The sequence below is a fragment of the Cupressus sempervirens genome, chromosome 9, assembly GCF_028749045.1.
Source record: "Cupressus sempervirens isolate cs-2001-9-10 chromosome 9, ASM2874904v1, whole genome shotgun sequence".
Lineage (NCBI taxonomy): Eukaryota > Viridiplantae > Streptophyta > Pinopsida > Cupressales > Cupressaceae > Cupressus > Cupressus sempervirens.
The window spans coordinates 209,295,674-209,310,106 of record NC_143126.1 but is presented as its reverse complement, the minus strand read 5'-3'; the positions used below and the strand labels follow the sequence as shown (position 1 = coordinate 209,310,106).

Genomic DNA, 14,433 nt, shown 5'->3' with positions numbered 1-14,433 from the left:
CATGCAAGCAATTGATTTCTCAAGGAAACACAAAGATGTCAAGTTTCAGTTTTTTATTCAGATCCTAGGAGAGGTCATTCAGGACAATGGTCCTCAACGTGTAATGCAAGCAATGACTGATGCAGCAATGTTTGGAGGTAGCAATATGCTGATTCAATCTATACAAGAACATCTATTATACAAAAGGTGTGCATGCTATGAACAATCGACACAAAAACATTGGAGAGATAAAATGAGTCTCAAACAGGGGGTAGTTGATGTAAGCAAGGTGCAAATGTTCATTTTAAACAAGAACATTTCATTATCATTGTTTCAGGCCTTTGCAAGGAATTCTACTACAGGGGATGCTCGAGTTGCAAGAGTAATTGCAACTTATGGTTTTAGGATTGGAAAGGGTGGAAGAGGTCAAAGACTAAACAAGGGAAGAAATTGAAGGAGACAATGATAAATGATACTTTTTGGTCAAATGTTTTATATCACATGTTTTCAATAACAACAAATGTGAGGATTAGTCCCAATCTTGGGTAGATTCTACAAGTGCATCGGTAACATGCTTACCCAAATGAAGGTCATCGTTTGATGGAAAGACCCCACCCTAGAGTGAGCATATTCACACAATCATCTAGAAAAGGTGGGAGGAATTGAACACACCTCAATATGCCTTGGATCCTGTTGACTAAAAGTTTTTAAGTCACTATAACCACAACTAGCAAAACTGTGACTTTGGAAACATCTCATGAGATTTCTCTACTCTCAGCAATAGGAAAGGCTCCCTTGTTACCATAGGTGGCTTCAATAGAAACTTAACTAAAAAGCACTAAAAGAGGGTGGTTATCTATAATCAATTCTTTTTTTAAGGAATAATTTGCAAACAACTTGGGGGTTGATGTAAGAACAACAACAAAGACACCAATCTACTTTATATTGGACAAATAATTGCGGATACCCAAAGTATTTTGCACTCATCCCAAATGAAGACTTGAATAACCTGAACAAACAGTAAGGCACAAAGTCTCTTACTAAATATTCATAAATTTTAATAAAATTACTTAACACTGATGCACATATTCTTTCAGCCATAAGTATTTGAAGTCACTATCAACTATAAAAAATTCCTTTCTGCAGCACAAAGTCTTGAAAAAACTCAAGTTGAACTATAATCCTGAATGCAGTATGCAGCTCAAAGTCCACAAGATTGAATTCAAATCCCTCTCGAACAAAGCAAAAAATTCATAATCAATATTTAGAAAATATCCTCAAATAACACCTTGATCAACACAAAGTTTGAAAGCAAGTTACCTCTTTTATTGAAAGCGATTTAATCTAAATCTAAACACAAAGTCTCAGAGTGCATATACAAACTAGCAAAGTCTTCTTACATTGCCAAAAGATGAAATTACAATGAGCACCCTCCTCTATTTATAGGTGAGGGGTTGAGAGAGAGGTGGGAGAAACCTAACAAACTTTGACTTATTCAACATTGCAAGTCTTGATGCCACTTAATGCAATTACATGTCATAACTTCGCAGGTCAAACTATCACATGCAATTACATCTTGTTTTTAGAGTACATGTAATCTGTTGAAATGTAATCACAAAATGTATAATCAAACTGTCTGACAAGACACAACTCCTATTACATCATTCGTTGTCAATCTTTATGCTGCTGTAGGGTACTACGTGATAGTACTCAGGTTTGGTGGAAGCATCTTGATCTGGAATAGGAACCTATGTTCTTGGTTGTTTCTTATCACAATGGCCATTGTTGGGAAAGTATATTTTCATCATCGTTTTTGTCTTGCAACCATCCTATAATCTCATTCACTCTCGTCGCTCATTCACCACTTGTATGGCCCCATCATGTGATTGTTCTTCCCTCATGTCATTCTTTAGTTACTAGAAAAGCCATAACACAATTTTCAAGCTAGAACTTTGGAGATCTGGAAGAATATGCATATAGGATATGAGCGAAAGGCCTTTGAGCGACAAAGGGTAGACAAAATTGAATAAAGTCAGCTTTTTGAATGGGAGGAAAGATAAAAAACAAGGTTTTTATATAGCATTTCAAGTAGATGAAATGCAGCATTTGGTATGGAGATACGATGCAAGTGCATATATCTACAAGTGGGGATACTTCTTACTCATAAATGGGCTCTTTAAGTCCAATTACAACTCATTTGGAGAGAGTTTTCTACCCAAGATGCTTTCAAAAAGGGAAGAATGGTTACTACTAATTAAAAAATGGTTAGTTGAAGCTAATGAAAGATAGAAGAGTTATGTTGATGCAAAGAGTACATCTAGACCACTTAAGGTTGGAGAGAAAGTCTTTCTTAGGGTTAACCGCCACAAGAGATCCATTAAGTTTGGAAGGACATCCAAGCTTGCACCAGTTATATAAGACCCTTTGAGTACTTAGAAATTATCAAACCAATTGCTACAGCATTGCTCCGATAGCAATTCTCGCTCAATTGCACAATGTTTTTCATATCTCTTATTTAAAAAAATATAAATCAGATTTGAGCATATTATTGACTAGAATTCCTTGCAGGTGCAGGATCCAGTAGTGGTAATGATAGAGCCACTTAGGGTGCTCGAGATACATAAGCTGCACTTACGAAGCCGAACGGTGAACCACTGAAGGTCCAATGGGACCAACATAGGAAGACAGTGCTACTTGAAAGTATCCAGATGAGAGAATTCAAGGATTTCCACATTTGTTTTGAAAAATATAATTTTGTATGTATTGTACTATGTACTATCTAAGATGATGAAGCACGAGGTGCAGATATACTACATCCCTCCCTAGTGACCTTATCATTTTATAACTCTACTAACTAATTCCAAAAAAATGTGAGTGGCTATTTAATGGATTTCAGTTAAGTTTCGCGATATGAATTTCAATGAGTATTGATATATATTTAACTTTTGGTTATGTAGATTCTAATGTATTGTTTGAATTGAATCTTCTACTATGAAAAATAGCAATAAATAATTGATGCAAATTTATGATTAATTTGGAAATTGAGATTTGTATAGTAGCATGGATATCTAATTCATCCTTGTACGTAGATGCAAGAGAAGCAACATCCTATGAGCAGGGAAAGAACATCATCAACATAGGAGTAACTAAGCAAACGTTAAGATTTACGATTGCAGTTTGAGCTAGAACCTCATTCATTGTCACTTGGTTAGGTTTGAGGTAATGGTACTCTCATGTCCAGTTGGTCTAGTTAGCCTCTAGGCCTAAGATACCTTGTCAATTATGATTAACAACCTAAGTGACCAAAAAAATATTTTTCCATTGTTTGTTTTTTTATATCATCTGACGTATTGTTTATTTCATGTTTTATCTTTGATGGATATATATATACACACACACACATGTATAAATTATATATAAATATTAAGTATCACTAATTTTGTAAGTTGAGTGCCATTATTTTATGCTGAACATTTTTACTTGACCTCACTCATTTGATCGTGGGAGTGCATGTCTTTCATCCTTTCGTATGGTGAACAGTTACCTTGTCGGCAATTTGGGAAAGGTGGCAAGAATAACTCCTAAGGCAATAAGTTACTCCTTGCCGCCTATCTTATGGAGGGGAATTTGGCTCTTGAGAACAGATTCTTGCTTTAGCTTTGCTCTCGTACTCTCGATGGAGAATTTTAGATATTTTATTGTTCTGTGTGCTTATGTTAAGTAGTGGCTTCTTTCTATGATCAACATGTTGGAATAGTTTTGCCCCATGTTTCTCTCTTCTATGTAATCTTTGTGTGTTACCTTAGCTCTGTCTTGTTGCCTACATACGTTTCGAGCCTGTTCTTAAATCTCTGTGAAGGTCTACACTTTCCAACTTGCATCAAATTTAATTGCAGGCTTATCATTTCTATTCTTGAGAGGGAGTAAATTCCCACAATCCATATATAATCTTTGAATGTTTCTGAATTCAATTGTGTCACTGTTTTTCGCATGAACATTTTGGATCGCATTTCTTTTGTTTTCAATCATTCATCCCGACAATGGATCAGGGAGTGTGACCCGAACGTTGAAGCAAAAAAACAGTGACACAATTGAAACCAGAAACATTCAAAGATTTTCTATTCTAGTTCAGTCTTTGATTATTTACTAGATTTTCTATTGTTTTTCAGTCTTTGAATATGCTTTACTTTGCAATAGGAAACAAGCACGCTTTGGCATCAATAGCTACTTTTATAAAATTAGATTGGAATGATTTTTTATGCTGTACATAAAATGTCTGATTTATTTATCGCAAAAATAGTCACTCAAGTCAGCAAGAATAAATGAGATGAAGGCAGACATTCTTGATTGTCCACATGGATCTATTTAAAATATATCACTGGATGTATGTATCATTATAAGATTATTGAATAAACAGGAACACAATAATTCATATATGTTTCTGCACTTCATACATCCGAATGTGGAAAGAGTGGCATAGATTTGCACTCTCATTTACTAATAATAGATAAGCCATGCTCTCTGCATGCACTAGAGACACAACAATCTTTGATCTGTTTACATAATAGGAAAAGAGTTTTCTTCACCATCATAGTTGTTAATGTAAATGCATCATGAAGGAACAAAAAGAGGACTGAGAAAAGATGCACGTGATCAATCTAATTCCAGACTCTATTTATTTTAATGGTATGGAAGTTGCTGATAATAGGTCATCAGTTCTTCTAAGAACTTAAAGGCTTGTCTCAGACTGAAACTCTCATACCAAAAAATAAAAATAATAGTTATTTTTCTCTTTTTTTCTTGAGGTGATTCTGTATTTAGTAGAAATTTAGAAAATGAACCAACTTATCACAGCTTAGAAACAAAAGCAATTAAGAAGGATTCCTTTTTTAGAAAGCATATGAACATAAGTACTCTAACTAATTTTTCACTAGCATAAATTTACTAAAAAAAATTTCAAATAGTTTTTCATTTCTTACTGATTGTTAATTAGTAAATCAATTACATTTCCTCTCAGAAAATAAGCAGAACTATCGGAAACATATATTTATTCAATTTTGTTTACAATAGTAGAAAGGTGTACTACTCAAATAATAATATAGAAAATGTATCCTCGAAAGGTATTATTTTCTCTCCAAAGGACAGGAAGGAAAATTGAACACTGTGTAGCAATCAATACAAGACACCGTACCTTGTTCTTATATTCTTGGTATTATCTGCAGTCTCTCCTTTACGCAAGGCCAATGATGAAGGCCGAAGATTTGACTTCGCAAGTTCAATAATTAACTCACACTGCTTCTTTGTAGCAAAGTTAGGAAAGTATAAGGCTCGAGGGTTCCAGCTCAAGACCTTGCAATTAGGAAAACCACTACAGATGAAACTCAAATGGTAGTTAAGAGCACATCAACTTGAGCTCTAAAAAAACAAATGCAAATAATCAAACGACTAATCCATTATAAAGTGGCAATAATAAAAATCAACCAGCCAGTAAATGCAGGTCAGACCAATATAAATAGATTAACTTGGAAAGCATTCCAGTCTGTCTGACAGTCATGGGTAATTGATTCAACATAATCTTAATATGCATGTCTTTCACACTCAAGTAAGATTGCAAATCAAACCAGTCTGAATAAAAAACGAGATAAAATCAAATTTGGCCATTTAATTTGCACTATTGAAACAAAATATTCACTGGAATCGTGATAAATATCACCTTTGTATTTCTTAAGGCGGCCCTTATTGTTATTGTCATGTTTCACACATAGTGCAGCAAAAATTAGCCATGTGCTCCAACTTTAGAAAGCCAACTCAAAAGTTTTAAATGAGCTTCATATTGCACACAAGATTAAACAAGAACACAGAAAGAATCCATATGAACATACATGAATGGAAAAAGCAAGTCAAAAAAAGTGCTAATGAGCTGTATAGCAATAAGGACTGCTGAAAGAAATCCAACTCCCAACATGAGCCATCTGACATTAAAAACATCTCATCATGCTAGTGAAAACATAAAAGAAGGGGGGTAGTTAATACTAGCCAGACCAATATATATATATATATAAAGCCATGAAGTACCAAGAAATCATATGAAACAAAGTGTAACCTTTTGATGAGTCCTCTGCATAGCAAATTTTTCAAAAGCAGCAACTGCATCTTGCAGTCCCACCCCAAACATGCTTTCCTTAGGTTTGCCATACCTGTGACCACTCCCAAACACCCATCCAAGTTTACTGACTTATTCTAAAACACCATATCAAATCATCTTGGCCTTTCTAGGCCTCACGCAATCAATTAGGCCCTTATTTAAACCTGTTTGATCAGATCTGTTGGGGGTTAGTTAATCCTAGCCAGACCAATATATATATAAAAGCCATGAAGTACAAAGAAATCATATGAAACAAAAAGTAACCTTTTGATGAGTACTTTGCATAGCATTGTTTTCAAAAGCAGCAACTACATCTTGCAGTCCCACCCCAAACATACTTTCCTTAGGTTTGCCATACCTGTGACCACTCCCGAACACCCATCCAAGTGCACTGATTTATTCTAAAACACCACATGAAATCATCTTGGCCTTTCTAGGCCTCATGCAATCAATTACGCCCTTATTTAAACCTGCTTGATCAGATCTGTTGGGGCCATTGCACAAGTTCCAAAGAAGACTTGGTTTATAGCACTGTCCAAGAACTATTTTGAAGCTGTCATTATGCCACAACATTTGACATCTTGAGGCCTTTTTAGATACCTGACAACTCTTTTCCTCACTTTGTACCCTCGAAGCTTCTTCAGAATTGGTGTGACACCATTACCCACACTTACTTTTTTAGACTTCCAAATTAAAAATTAAGAGTTCCCCTCTAAAAGCATCATAGTACCTTGACATTAGCCAATTCAGAGCATTTTTACTAAGTACACTTAAAATCACCTACAATCACCACTCCTGTCATTTACTTCCACATGGCACCACCAAAAATGTTTCATTTAATCACGCTTAGAATAATAATTTCATGATGTTATCTCAAAGTACAGCGTTGGTTGGCTTAGTGGTTGACAACATTTTTACTTGACGAGAGGTCACAAATTCAAATCCCCCAAGAGGTAAGGTGTGTATGCTTCGATTGTAAGGAACATGAGGAAAATAAACAAGTTGGCAGCCACAAATCATTCAGGATTAGCGCCTGCATAATGGCTCTAAAAATCCACTAGTCAAGTCAACATTACATGTGAATGCATCTCTAAATACTATTGGTAGAAATTCTCTGAAAACAAGAAAATCACAAGTCTGCAGAGATTAAAAATGCAGTAGATGCTTTTTAGTATTTGTCAAAAAGAATATAGCTTTTAGTTTATGTTGGTCAATAAAAATAGACACATACAGCCTGGGATGATCCTAGGTTCATATACCAGCTGCCCCAAAGAAGGCCTAAGTTCAAGAACAAACACAATCCATGCACGAGATGTTATGGATATGAGTATGAAGGTTCAAGAAACAGTATCCATCTCTGTAATTCATGTAGAATCACTCTTAAAGGAAGGTAACCTCCAGGAGTTCAGCAAACTTCCTTTATTTCAGTGTTGCCAAATTGGGATTCAATTATTGATCTTATCTAGTTGGATTTTTTTAATATTTAGAATGTATCGGTCTTATCTTGCTCAGAATTTTTATATTTATGGTTTACTTGAATTCTTAAAAAAATGGCAATCTGCAACCACGCCTGGGTGGATCCCACATTGTCAACCAGGTGTATGTGCAGTGGGATAGCTGGCCTCCTCAGCATTACACAGTCAAATCTTGATAGCAATATCATAAAGAAAGTGATAACAATTGTAAGCCAGAAGGTGGTGCTGAGAAGCCATTGTATAAAGTCATGCTTGTAGAGGAAGGGATTCCGCTTTGCCACCCACGGCAGCATTTGATGGAGTTTTCAACAGAAACAAAATGGAGTCCGGTAGATTACTCAAGGGGGGAGCCAATGGACTTCGAAATGGAGGCGTCATCAACCCTCAAGACCCCGGAGGGGGAGGAGAAAGTAAGTCTTCTTCTTCTGCCTTTAAATTCCTCTTATTTTCTCCGAATGAAGACTGATCAATGCCATTAAAAATGAACATGCAAAGTTGAAAAATATTGCTATATTTTTTGTTTGTATGGATTCTGAATTTTTGCCTTCAAGAAAATTCTTTGATGAATGGATTTCAAACGTTTGGGGGGAAATATGGACATTTATATTCGTTTCTGCAGAATGATACAAAAGAGATCGTTTGTTATCTTTCTGAAATTCCATAATATGCAAGAATGAGTCCTGAATATGGGCTTCTGGAATGTGGGCAAATCATTGTTTAGGCTGTTTCCTTGCTCACCTAAAGAAGATGTCGAGAAGTTCTAGCTCAAACCACACCCGATAGGGTGAAGATTAAGGGCTTGCAGCCAGAATTTTGGCCAATCATCCCACACATTCTTAAACCCTTAGGGACGGTTCTTCAAGTCAAAGAATCAAGAGTGACACTACCTCATTTGAATGCCAGGGTACTCATCGCCCTAGACACAGAAGTTGATGTCCCTGACATCATTAACCTTAATTTAGATTAAGAGACTTACTCTTGGGGTCTCTCACTCCTTGGAAATCTTAACGTTTGCTTCCATTGCAAGCTTAACAGCCATACAAGAAGAGAATGTCCTTTATCAAAAATCCTAATAAAGGAGCTGTTTCTGTCAATCAAACTAAGGGTTCTAACCCTAATACTAGAGATCATGCTGACAATAGCACTTCTTCTATTAAGGAGAAACAGGTTTCTAAAGACCCCTCTGGTCAAAAAGATAACAATTCTCAATAGCATCGAGGGAGACTTTACTGAAGTTGTCAGTAATAGCCTCAGAATAAAGAGAAAACTGGTGGAGAGAGCCCATTTCTCATGAACAAATGCTTAAGAATAAGATCTCAGATTTGCCTGATTGTTTCAAAGGCTGTATAAGATAAGAACCAAAAACCTTCTTAAAGCTCCCATTATGATGAATTTTGCTAGCTGGAATGTGAGAGGGCTTAAAATGTGGGACAGAAAACATGTTGTCAGAAGTTGGTGTAATAAACTTTAGAAAAAAGATATTATATTGAGCTTGTTGTTTCTGGATTCAATTGCGTAAAAGTTTATGCATCAACATTTCGGATCACAATCTGTGATCCATCATCAGGATCTACACGAAAGAGAGCATAAGGAGTGAAAGTTACTGAATATCACACTTTCACCATTATGAAATTTATTGGGACAAGGCCACCCATTTTGTTACCAATCATAATAGAGTTAAAGGTGGCTCAGCTATTTTAGTTGATCCTAATTGAGCAGATCATATAATGAATAGGTGAGCCTCTCCCTGTAGTCGGGCACTTTGGTTCACCTTTAAATGGGTGACCATTTATCATTATTGTGGAAGTTTGTAACAATTACGCCTCAAATGATTATAGAGAAAGAGAACTATTATGGGACTGGCTTGCTATGTCCTTACCTAGCACATGCTGGCTTTTTTCTGTGAGACTTACAATATGGTGGAGTTTGGCGAGGATAAGACAGATGAAGTTAAGAACTCTTGGAAAGATAATGAACACTTCATTTGAGACAAATTTAAAAGAAGGCTTAATCTTATTGATCCTTTCGAAAGGAAAAAAGTTTACACTAATTCCTCCTCCTCCTCCTCATCAATTAATCTCCCTCCTATGCAAGTCTCTCCTGCCTCCTGGTCTGACCACTCCCCTATTTCTTTTTCTGTTCTCCTTCATTCCAGCTCTCTCCTACCTGTTAAACCGAAAAACAAGACAGCTTTTAAATTGAATACATCTCTCTTGGATGACTCGGGACTCTTTGGAGTCTATCAAGATGATTACCTGTCTGTCCAAATTTTTTAACAAAGGACTGGACCGTAGATGCCAATGGGACTCTCTAACTGAGACTTGGAGAAAATTGTTTCAAACAATTGGAGAAATAAAGATAAATATAGATTGGAAAGCTCTTTGTAAGCTAAACTCAATCAGATTGAGCAAGAATTTCATGTACATGGAGCAAGTCCAATGCTTGACTCAGAACTTAACCATACTAATGTGTATCTCAGGAAAAAATAGAACTATAGATTTCAGAGGCAAAGGATCAGGGCCAGAATGAATTGGCTCCATGAAGGAGATAGAGGATCAAAATATTTCTTCCACACATAAGGGCAAAACAGAAAAGTGAACTGATTGAAGAAATTCAAACTGAATTGGGGATGACTAAAGATTCAGAACAAGCTAAGAACACCTCTGTAAGCTTCTATAAAGGATTATTCACTTCTGAACATGGCACTCTTAATGAGAGTGCATTGAAAAAGTGTATTCAACTAATTCCTAATAAGGTTCCTAAGAAAATTACAGCAGAGCTCAATAAAGACATCACTCTAGAGGAAACTGAATGCTCTATTATAGAACTGGCCAATGATAAGTCTCCAGGCCGTTTTGACCTTCCTGCAGAATTCTATAAATGTAACATAGAATGGATCAGCAAGGAGCTCCTGGAAGTATATAATAAGGCATTTGAAAGAGGATCTCTCTGACCTAATATTAAGTTTTAACAGAGGAGTTATCAAGTTAAAACATAATACCAAAGGCAGTTGGAAGCCCTCAACTGGTCTAAGGAAAGTGGTTAGACCTCAGCCTTGGTTCTGCTAGACTTTGAAAAGGCTTATGACCGTATTGAATGGCCCTGTGTCATCGGTATGCTCAAGGGATTTGGTTTTCCCTCATACAGTTGCAGCTGGATTGAGATCCTATTCAAGGACTCCTCTACAGTCATAGACATAAAGGTGAATTGTCAGAAGCTATTCCCCTTCAAAGATCCATTAGGTAGGGGCACCCCATTCACCAGCATTCTTTGTGATTGCAGCAAATTTGTAGTTTTACATATTGAGAGCCTCTTCCCTAGGTCCCCCTGTCAAGGGTATCACACTACCCAATCAGGAAGAACTAATTAATACCAAATTTTCTGATGAGACCGATGGCATGATTCCCCACCTTAGTGGTTTAGTGATAAGCGGTGGATGTGGGCTAGCCCACCGTTACTGTAAGGTATCATGGTATACCTTTTGCAGTGTCACCATCCACAAAAGACATGTGGCCATGGATCTTCTCCAAGTTAGAGAAAAACCACCAGAAATGGCAAACTCGCCTCCTATCTTTAGCTGGAAGAGTTCAGGTGGTCCAAAAAGTGCCTGCATTCCATTCTATCTACTTTGCTTCCTCTTGGCTGTTTGCAAATTATCAAGTAGAAAAAACTTGACAGAATTATGAGGGACTTACTCTGCTCAGATGGCATGGAAGCTAGAAAAAGGCACTCAGTTAAAGCCCAAACATCCTGTTTACCTAAACATCTGGGTGCACTTGGTTTGAGGGATCTGAAAGCCCATGGTACAGCACTAGCCTCCAAATGGATAAACAATGATATTCTAGGCAATGAGCCCTGGAAATATTCTGAAATCTACCATTAAAAGAGGTAAACAGTGGAGAGATAATTGTTTTTGTAATATGTTAATGGGGAATTCTGAGATTAAGATCATTGGTGTAAATGTATTTGCCTCACTATGGAAGGCCTGGAGTCAAGTTAGAGATCTACTAGGGTCCAAAGGTGCCACAGGTGGATCACCATGTTATTCTATATTAAACAGATCTATCTGGTGGGGCATCACCTCAAACAGAAAGCCTCTGGCTCTTACTCGAGGCTATTCTGCTAAATGATGGAATGGTAAAGCTATCAAACTGGTTAAAGACATCCTGATTGACAATAGGCTAGCAACTTGGGAAGAAATCAGTACCAAGTTTAACATTCCCAATTTTCAGAAAAAAACAGTCTTTTGGTTAAGGCAGTTGGTAATTTTTTCCATCGCAAAATAATGTATCGTAAAGGATTTCTTGATAACCTGAAGTGGAAAGATGGCACTACTCTCCTGGAAATTTCTGCTAGGCAGATATATAGATTGCTTAAAGATTATTCAACAATACTAGAAACTCCAAATCGGCTGTGGGGCCTCAAATGGCCTTGATCTCATGTGGCATTACCCTGTGGAGCCTAACAAGTATCTTTTAGATAAATTAATTTGCTCAAAAATGTTGCTATTGGTTCAACCCTGACCTCTGTTGGTATCACTACTCCTTACTGCTCTTTGTCAAACTCGATCAACTTTTAAACACCTTTTTTTCACTTGTAAATTTGCTTCCTGCATATGGTCTATGTTTTTTGATTGTCCTATTTATTGGAACTCTCGCCCTGGAATATCATAGATTCAAATTCTTGCTGGTTATGTGGAATTATTTGATGCTACCTTATCAGATTTTGGGCTGCTTTCACAGCTGAAGTTTTGTGGTTCCCCCGGAAAGATAAACGAAGAGATTTTCCAAAGCAGAAAAAGAGTACTTACTGAATTCAAATTGAAACTCATAAATTACTTCATAATGTCACAGGTTTCATCCATGTTAGAGATTCCGAAGAGCAGATTTATGATCCTGATGCAAGAAGGATCACTTATAATCTACAAGGCAGATGTTCAATCAGCACATTACTTCCATACCTATAGTGACATGCTTGACCAGAAGGAGAGCGATCTGCTGAACGGGAGGTTAAAGAAAAAGGTAAAGATAATGCCAAGGAAAACAAGGAGATCTTGGCCACTATAATGTCCCCACTATTAGGGTTGGTTTGGGACAAGTAATACCTGCAAAATGATTGTTAGAATCACAACAATAGCAAAACTAACTAAATTATTCGACCCTCTATAACCCAATCTTAAGGGCATCTCCAGATTGGGCTTCCTAGCTCATAGCTACCTCGCCATCTTCCTGGAGCGCACTCCTTAAGATTCTTCTTGGACGAGACATCCTCCATCCAAGGCCAATCATATATGCATATGTTGACATCATCAAAATATTCTAGCACAGGGAGATTGTCTATTAATCCTACTCATAGTGGTCAAATGGGACCTTAACACCTCACATACAAAAGGATCAAATATTCCTTACATAAAGAATCATATTGATTATATCATTAACTGAATTGTCATTATTCAATATAAATACAATTCCATCATTTAAATATATTTGACAATAATACATTTATGTTTAATTAATAATAATATTTACAATAACCATAACATATCATACCTTTTTATACATCTTAATACCTTTAAATGTTAAATAAAATTACCTTAAAATAACATTAAATGACATTGGCATACCTTTATTCAGTACCTCCATGGAATCATGATAGCTTTAAGTCATTTTATGGCTACTCCCTAAAATTTCGGATTTTTCCCAAAGCTTCTATTATTTATCTCCTACTTTCCATGTAGGATGAATATCCTTTGATATTTAATAACTCCATACCCTTACTTGGTGGCGGTGCCATAAATTTTTTATTGTTTGTAATATTTATTTTCAGTCATATTTTATTGCTTCCCTTGATTGCTTCGGCCAATCCCTGTTTTCTTTTCATCTTTTCTTTCCCAAAACCGCAGCTTTTATATTACTCATCTGACCCTCTTTAATAGAGTGTGTCTTTTGTGTGAGATAGTCACATCATTAATTATCCGCTCTATGATGATCATTTAATTTTAAATATTTGTATTCACTAAGGGTATTGATTTGATAACCAATAGTATTAATATATTTTTATTATATATATCAAGCCTTTTGATTACCATTTCTTATACTTCTTATTATTATTTTAAGATCATGTATTTGTTTTAGTTGACCTTTGATCAATATATTGATTAGTAACATACAGATTGATTGTAATATTATTGAATAATTTATAATGATTGTATTATTGATTCTTAGCGGTATTAATTGTGTTTTCTATCTATACATGAAATGGTATCATCTATAGTTGGTGGGTGTATTAACTTATTATTTTACTATTATATATTAAGAGTTAGATTGTATCTTCAAGGAAGGGGGTATTACAGTCCTACCCTCCCAAAGTTGCTTGTCCTCAAGCAATTCCAATTTTCATTTGATTATCAAGATCACAATTAAGCCATGGCTTTTATTCAAGTTATAAATTTTAATTAAATGATATAATCAAAAGTTTCGAAAGTGCACTTATATTGAGTGGTACAAGATATTCCAAATGTTTAATCAAATTGGTGATCATGAGATTGGTTCTCATTGATAATGGGTTATTGATTTATCAATTGGTTTGTGTTCGATGATCAAATGTTGTATGATGACAAATTATAGGTTTCATATTGTCGAGGTGCTGAGTTGCTTTAAGTGGTTCCAAACATAATTTGATTGATATCTTCAAACTTGAAAGATGATATTCATAGTTTCAAAATCTTGCTAGGGTTTCTTTGATGATTGTCTCAAATACAAAGATGGATTTGTGCATTTAAGATCAAATCAATTTTAAGAAGATGATGAATAATTCTTAATAGCTTTGATACTT

The 14,433-nt window shown here is 35.8% G+C and overlaps 1 protein-coding gene across 1 annotated transcript in view; it reads right to left on the bottom strand.

Annotated features, from left to right (window-relative positions):
• LOC149538231 (2-oxoglutarate (2OG) and Fe(II)-dependent oxygenase superfamily protein) overlaps window positions 1-14,433 on the bottom strand; it is a 112,801-nt gene that overhangs the window by 86,602 nt on the left and 11,766 nt on the right. The window contains exon 3 of the mRNA XM_089799608.1: window positions 5,171-5,328. Coding sequence (XP_089655734.1) covers window positions 5,171-5,328 — 158 coding nt within the window. The remainder of the gene's footprint in view (window positions 1-5,170; window positions 5,329-14,433) is intronic.